Below are 7,939 nucleotides of genomic sequence, written 5' to 3'. Positions count from 1 at the left end.
GGGGTCTTTGTTCTCGCGTCCTGGCCTCCGGGATTGGGTGCGGCCTACCTGGCTCTTTGGGCGCTTTTCAGCTGGGAATCGCGATGGTATGAGTCCGGCCCACACTCGGACCCAGGAGCGCTGCAGCTCCCGGAGAACTGGCTGCCTGGGCGCAAGGCCAAAAAAAGATTTCTTAAAAATAGCAACCAATCCAGCAGCTGCTAGGTGATACAATGTAGAATAACATAAGATTGATTGACAGTTGATGAAAAGTTATGGATAGCACAAATGACAAAAAAAAAAAATCATATCATGGCAGAAAACTTCCCTGGTGGGGGGTGGGGGTGGTGGAATTGGACATACAGGGTAAGTGAGGTATGTAGAATTCAAATTAGCCAGGGACAAAACCAAACAAAAAAGAGATCTACAGCAAGGTATATACTAGTCAAGATTCTAGAAATCCAACAAAAGAACAAAATGTTAAAAGCTGTTAGAGAAAAGACATAAATATAAAGGAAAGCCCATTAGAATGACAGCAGACTTCTCAACACAAGCCCTCAAGTCAAGAAGAGCTTGGAGTAAAGTATTTCAAGCCCTAAAAGAAAATAACCTCCAACCCATAAATTCATGTACCCTGCAAAGCTATCTTTCAAAATTGATAGAGAAATAAGAACTTCATGACAAAGAACACCTGAGGAAATTCATGAACACCAAACCAGCACTCCAAAATTTTCTGAAGAAATACTTTATCTTCATAATTTCAGGTACTGCATCTTATCCTCTGCTAGTTATGAGGACTTTTACATTCATGGACATTCACTTCATGAGGACATGTAAAGACAGTGTTCCCACTGCTATCCCGTCCACTCTTTCTGTCCCCCAAGTACCAGGACATGGGTGCCCAGATCACATGGTCAGGGAAGTAGAGGCTCAGAGAGATAAATTTTGATTGAAATGACCAAGTCACAGAATACATTCATTGTGTAATCACAGATGTGAAGTTTAAAGATGAGTGAAGCTATTGACAGGATACATAGGTCTGGGCACAAGTACAAGACACAAGATTCAGTGCATTGAACACTTCCAGGGAGAGAAGGGCCACACGGGGTGCATAGGTCCCCATGGTGTTCTGCTCCTTCACCTGGGCAGTGTGTACACACACCATGTTTTAGTACTAGTCACATATGTGTTTGGCTTGCTTCTCCATGACCATGTTAGAAGCCAAATCTTTGTTTTAGTTCAAGCCAGCTACTTCTACCTGGACAGATACCTGTGCAGCATCTCTATCAGTTCTCCATCATTTTAAAGAATGGTTTGATGAATCTTCTTTCTTTTTTTAGTATGTTCATTTTCAAAGCTTACATTATCTTTATTTCAGGAAAGTTTTCTGTTTTTTAGTCTCAAAAGGTTTTGGGTTCTTTTGCTTTTGTTTCCTTCTTCAGAGACCTCAGCCACAAGCCCACAAGCATGTTGCATCCCTCTGTCTGCTTTCCCTATCTTTCCTCTTCTCTCTTCTTTTGTTGGTGTTTTATGCTTTGCTTTTATTTCTCTAAATTTGTCTTCTATACAGTGGTTTTCATTAGGAAAACCTGTTCTGTTCTTTATCTCATCTGCAATTTTTTCTTTTTATTAATACATGCTTGTGATACACAGTGATTACATTCAGTTTGGGAGTTTGATATATATAATATTTTTACTCCCCTCTCTCCCTCTGCCCACCACTCTCCCATTTCCCCCAGGACCCCATGTCTACTGAGACTATCTCTCTGTTTTTCAACATGCCTTTTTGTTTTTCTGTTGAAATTGTTTATATTTTGGGTTTCTCACATTAGAGATACCACCTGATGTATAACCTTTTGTGACTGACTTATTTTATTTAGCATTATGATCTCAAGATCCACTTTCCTATAAATGTCTCAAAAACTGTCATTTTTTCTGGCTGAGCAGTACTTTATCTTCTCATCTGTTGACAGGTGTATAGGCTGCTTCCATGATTTAGCTAATGTGAATTGTGCTGCTATAGACATGTGCATGCATGTATCATTGTTGTAGGTAGATTTAACCTCTTCTGGGCAGATATCCAGAAGAGATATATCCGGATCAACTGGAACATCTGTCTTTGGTTTTTTGAGCAATCTTCATACTGATTTCAAAAGTGCTTATACTAGTTTACATTCCCACGAGCAATGTATAAGGGTTTTTTCTTTCCCACAACTTCACCAGTGCTTCTTTTCTAGTCACTGATAATGATCGTTGTTACTGGAGTAAAGTGGAATCTCAGTAAATAGGTAAAGATTTATGAACATTTTAAAATGTATTTATCATTTGTATTTCTTCATCTATGAAGTGTCTATGCATTTCAATTATCCATTTTACATTGGGTCTTTTATTTTTGATGGTCTGATATTTTTGAGTTCTTTATATATTCTAGGTATTAATCCTCTCTGGTGAGTAGCTGGTAAAATTCTTTTCACTATGTAGCTTGTCTCTTCACTCTGTTGCTTGTTTCCTTTGTTGTGCAGAAGCTTTTTAATTTGATATAATTTTAGTACTGAGTGAAAGATGGATCAAAATTCATTCTTCTGCTTGTGGATAACCCATTTTCACAGAACCATTTGTTGAAGAGGCCATCTTTTCACCAGCATATATTATTGGCCCCTTGGTAAAAAAAAAAAAAAGTTGTCTGAAGGCGCTTGAGGTTGTTTCTGCATACTCTATTATATCCCATTGATCAATATGTCTGTTTTTGTGCCATACCATGCTGTTTTTACTACTATAGCTTTGAGGTATAACTTGAAGTCTGGGATTATAAAACCTCCTCCCTTGCTCTTGTTCTCCAGATTGCTTTTGCTCTTCAAGTGTATTCTGTTTCCATACAAACTTTGGAATTATTTTTTCTAGTCCTATGAGAAAAGCTGACAGTATTTTGATGAGGATTGCATTAATTCTATATGTTATTTTTGGCAATATGGTAATTTTGATGATGTTAGTTCTCCCTATCCAAGAATGGGATATCTTTCCATTTTCTAATGCCCTCTTCAATCTCTTTTTTGTTTTTTTTTTTTCCCAGAATGTCATGGTTTTCTTTGTAGAGATCTTTCACTTCCTTGATTAGGTTAACTCTGAGGCATTTAATTTTTTGAAGCTATTATGAATGGGATTGTTTTCCTGTTTTTTTTCTCAGTGGGTTCATTATTGATATATGGGAACACTACTGATTTTTGTGTTTATTTTGTATCCTACCACTCTGCTGCATTTATCAGTTGTAAGAATCTTCTGGTGGAGTTTTGTTTTGTTTGTTTTGTTTTGATGCTCAATGTAAAGGATCAAGTTATCTGAAAACAAGGATATTTTTGTTTGGGATTCCTTGTGCTAAAGCTGTGTGTTCAACCTTCTGCATTCCATGGAGCTGTGGAGCTTTATCATTTTATTGATACGGATTCTGGTTGTGTGTTGGATTAATGCCATATGGCTTTGTGATTCAGCAACTGTGATCAGAATTTCACCTGCGTTTCTCTTTTGTATTGCTGGGGATTGAACCTAGGGCCTCATGCATGCTAGATAAGCACTCTTCCGCTGAGCCACATGCCCAGCCCTGATTCCACCTGCTTTCTGGGGAATGTAGCCTGTTTTCAGCTAATCTTTGGGTCACAACATTTCAATCCAATGCCATACGGCTTTTGTGATTCAGCAACTGTGATCAGGATTTCACTTGCTTTTCTCTTTTGTGCTGCTATAGATTGAACCCAGGGCCTCATGCATGCTAGATAAGCACTCTACCGCTGAGCCACATGCCCAGCCCTGATTCCACCTGTTTTCTGGGGAATGTAGCCTGTTTTCAGCTAATCTTTGGGTCACAACATTTGAATCCTTATGCATCCATGCTTGGGAGCTGAGACACTCAGACCCTCAAGAGCAACGCCCTGTCTTGTAGCAAAGTGCTGCAGAGCATTGCCCCTTGCCCCTCATACTTCCCTTTCACCTTGGAGCAGTAGCTCACAGCAGTCTGAACTTGGACTTGGCTGTGCTGACTCCCAGTGTGAGGCTCTCATTTCCCTCTGGTATCAGCCAGTCTCAGATCTGTGCTGTTCTCCTTTCCAGGCAAACAGAGGAGCATTTCCTCCCTCGGATGTTGCAGGACCTGACAAAGCAGGTGAGTCCCACCTATGAAACTCATTTCCCATTAGACACCATCATCCAAGCTACCAGTAGGCCACGTGGGGCAGGGCCTTTAAGTCACAGAAAGCACCGCGGCTGGCATAAGCAAGAGGCAAAGAAGGGGGAGACTTTTGTAGTGAGAGTGGGGTCTTGGGTGCTGCTCCACCCTCCTCCCCCCTCCTCCCTTCTCTTCTCACCTTCCTCTTCTCTCCTGGCCTCCAGCTGGCCTTCCGTTCTTCTTTTCCTCCACATGACTGGAAATGGCCCTCTCCACATATTCTACATTTTCCATGCTGAGGAAAAAATGTCATGTCTCCATGGTGAGACCCCAGGGAAGGGATTCTGATGTCTCCATCTTGGTTGCATCTTGTGGCTGGGCTGGGGCAGGTGAGCCCACACTGCAGGTCAGCAGCTGTTATCTGGCAGCAGGTCAGAGGTGGCTTCTAGGGTGACTGTTCTGGGCCAGCGGCCCTGTTAGTGTCCATGGCATTCTGCTTCTGGCTGCATTGGGTGTAGGCATTTTCTTCATCACACAAAGTTGCCTGGCATGATCTGGCATTCCCAGAAGTCATGGGGCATCGGCGTCTTCCCAGTGTGCAGGAACCAAACTCAAGTCCAGCCCTCGTGGCCAAACCCCCATGCTGGGAGACAGTTATAGCACAGACTCACTCCAACATTTCTCATTCCATCCACATTTCTGCTCAAGGCCTGGCCTCCTGATGGTCACATCCTACATCACCACCCCACCCACCCTTTTGCCTCGTCTGCCCTATTTCCTGTCTTGGCTTCCGCCTGCCCCTGTATCATCATACTGAGAGTACCCACTTATTCACAGTCTAGCATCCTGCCTTCCTGGAATATATCCTGAGCTCGGTGGCTGGGCTCTTTCATTATCCGTGGATCTCAGGGACCCCACAGTACACGGAATGTGGCAGAGAGAGGGAATGAATGGATGGATAGACAAGTGTACAGACTTCGGAAGTAGCCTGAGTTTGTTTAATCCTCAGAAACACTGAGTTGGTTTTCATCTAACAGGCATGGAGGGGTTAAGTAACTTCTTAGAATTGCACAGTTAAGCAAAGGGGCCTGGGTCCCACTGCAGACTGTGCTCCTCATATAAATGTTCATTTTCCCACTCTTGTCCCCAGCCTGCCCTGGTGCAGCAGCTGAGGCCTGAGGCTGTCCTGTCTCCTGGCACTTTACTGGCCTGAGTGCTGCTAACCTACCTCTGGCCCAGTGTCTCTTCTTGCTGCCAAGGCCCTGCCCTGCTCTCCTTTCGTGGGGGCTGAGTCTGAGGCTTGACATTCTAAGCCTGGAGCTCCCTATGGAGGATGCTTCTCCTGACTCTCCTCACCTTGGTTCCAGCTTCATCAGATACCTTTCCCTGCAGGTCTTTGCTTACAAACACCTGTTACCAACATCTCCATGTGATATGATTCTGTTAACAAAAACTGAAGGAAATTAACAAAGAACATCCAGTTGAGGAATAAATTCATCATAAGGACTTCGTGACTATAATGTGGTTCCTCATAAGGACCTATTGAATCTCTGTGGGAGGGATCTACCTCACACAGGAACCAGTCCCCACCCATGACTTAGGCTCCCCCATCACAGTGGCGCATCTTGCATGCCTGGCCAGCAGGGGCTGCCTTGGGCTCTCAGCTGCAGGTCGTCCTCGTCACCATCCAGAAGCCAGATTGAGTTTCTGGCTGCAGTCCTGAGTTCCTGGGAGAGGCACTGTGCAGGGCCAGCTGGGCCTGGATTTAGCCAGGGTGACACTGGGGAAGGCGTCTTAGTCATTTTCCTGTTGCTAGGACAAAATGTGTGATACCCACAATTTAGAGGAGGAGAAGTTTATTTTGGCTCACGATTTATAGTTGGTTGACTCCAAGGCAGAAATGACATAATGGGAGGACTTGGGTGGAGGAAATCTGTTCAATCCATGGCAGCCAGGAACCAGAGAGAGAAGGGAGGAGCCCAGGACAAGACTACATCATTATAGGTCACGTGCCTGGTGGCCTACCTCCAAACCAGGCCCCACCTGCAAACAGTGGATGAATCTACCAGTGAATGTAGCACTCCCTTGAACCAATCATCTTCTGTGCATACATTTAGGGCACATTTTTTATTTAAACTATTACAGAAGAAGACTCTTAGCCAGGCCTGATCACCTCCCAAAGGACCTGGGGACTCTTCAGGCTGGGAATCATGGCAGGATGCACATTTTAACATCATCATCACCCCAAGCTCAGGGGTGTGTGTGTGTGTGTGTGTGTGTGTGTGTGTGTGTGTATAAACACTCCATTGGCCTGCCTGCCATGAATGCATGCTGTTGTCATTCTACTGTCCTTACCTTTCCTGGCCTATCTAAGAACCGCACAGCTGGGCCTGCTGAGCCAGAGCTACATACAGAGCTGTCTCTAAATCTGGCTGACTGCAGGTCAGGTTGCTGGAGTCAGCTCTGAGCAGAGGTGAACTAAGGTCAGGGATAGGTTCAGGAAAGGGGCCAATCTTCCAGTCTCTGCTCCAGCACGGACAGCCCAAAGTCCACAGATCAGTTTCCAACCATCATTTCAAATTCGTTACCAATTCCGCCTCTGCACCATTACACTGAGCCCTGGTACCATCATGGCAAGAAGCCTGGATCCCACCCCTCCCTGAGTAGACAGGCTCTCTGGGAGCAGAGTACAGTGCCTAGCAACTGGCCAGCACTGTGGTCCTGGGGTGAGGGCTTTCCTTGCATCCATAGCAAACAGTAACTTGTTGGTGGGAGAGATAGAGGAGAGGAAAGGGCCTGCATTAGTACTGTAGTCCCTGCCCTTGGCCATAAAGACAGTTGAACTCCTGTGCGTAAGGAACCCTGACCAGACCCTTAAGATACCTTCTAAGCCTCTTGATTATTTCTTGGCCAAACAAAGTGACACCAGCACTGTAACCTTGGCCTTGAGAGAGATGGCCAGGGCGGGCTCTACCTGGCATGTGCTAGAGGTGTCAATCTATATTTTACATAGGCCATCCTGCCCCCTGGTATTACTATCAGCCTCCACTAGTTTCAGTATTAGGGGCTGTATTAGACCCATGTGGCATCCAGAGGGGAGGCTCTGTCACCACCAGGGAAGCCCCATCACTTTTGACTTCAGATGTCTTAGAGACGGACAGAACTGCATTCTGCCTCTGGCCCTGCCACGCAAGAGCTGGGTAACTCTTTGCCACCTTCAGTTAGGTCATTTCTGCAAGAAGGATGAGAAGGCTACCTGATCATCCTGTCTAGTGAGTAGCAATAATGCTTACTGCTACAAATCACACTGAGTAATACTTGGTAAATGAGAGCAGTTATTATTAATAAAGATGATGAAGCTGGTGCTTTGTACCCATGGAAACTTCAAGAGATAGCTTTTCAAAGCTTGGGTTGTGGTCACGAATAGTGTGACTGGAACTCCCTAGGGAGAGAAGGTGCCGGGGGTGCTGGGCATGCCTTAGGGTATAGAAGGACACAAGGCAGGGCTTAGGACATATGGTAGCCTTCATGGAAGTGTCCTGAGGACATCTGGGGTCCTAGGTCCCTAATCTGGTGCTGTTTTCTTCTGACTGCAGGAAACTGTGCCCTTTGGGGATGCCGTGCTGGCCACCTGGGACACCTGCATCGGGAGCGAAGTCTGCGAGGAGCTCTGGACACCGCACAGGTTGGCCAGGTCCCCTGTGCTGTCAGCCCCATGCTCACCCAGGCCAGTGGCAGAGCTTGCACATGTCTTGGGACTGTGCGCTCTGGAGAGAGTGAGGGAGAATCCATCTAGTCTCTTCC

The 7,939-nt window shown here is 45.3% G+C and overlaps 1 protein-coding gene across 5 annotated transcripts in view; it reads left to right on the top strand.

The window, feature by feature from the left end:
- Positions 1–7,939, top strand: part of Nadsyn1 (NAD synthetase 1) — a 46,232-nt gene that overhangs the window by 16,813 nt on the left and 21,480 nt on the right. For all 5 annotated transcript variants that reach the window (XM_005384226.2, XM_013514259.1, XM_013514261.1 and 2 more), the window contains 2 exons: positions 4,081–4,132; positions 7,732–7,820. In XM_005384226.2, the coding sequence (XP_005384283.1) occupies positions 4,081–4,132; positions 7,732–7,820 (141 nt within the window). The remainder of the gene's footprint in view (positions 1–4,080; positions 4,133–7,731; positions 7,821–7,939) is intronic.

The sequence above is a fragment of the Chinchilla lanigera genome, unplaced genomic scaffold (genome assembly GCF_000276665.1).
Source record: "Chinchilla lanigera isolate Chin_1 unplaced genomic scaffold, ChiLan1.0 scaffold00021, whole genome shotgun sequence".
Classification (NCBI taxonomy): Eukaryota; Metazoa; Chordata; class Mammalia; order Rodentia; family Chinchillidae; genus Chinchilla; species Chinchilla lanigera.
Note: the sequence above shows the minus strand (reverse complement) of the source record. Positions and strands in the feature narration are given on the sequence as shown.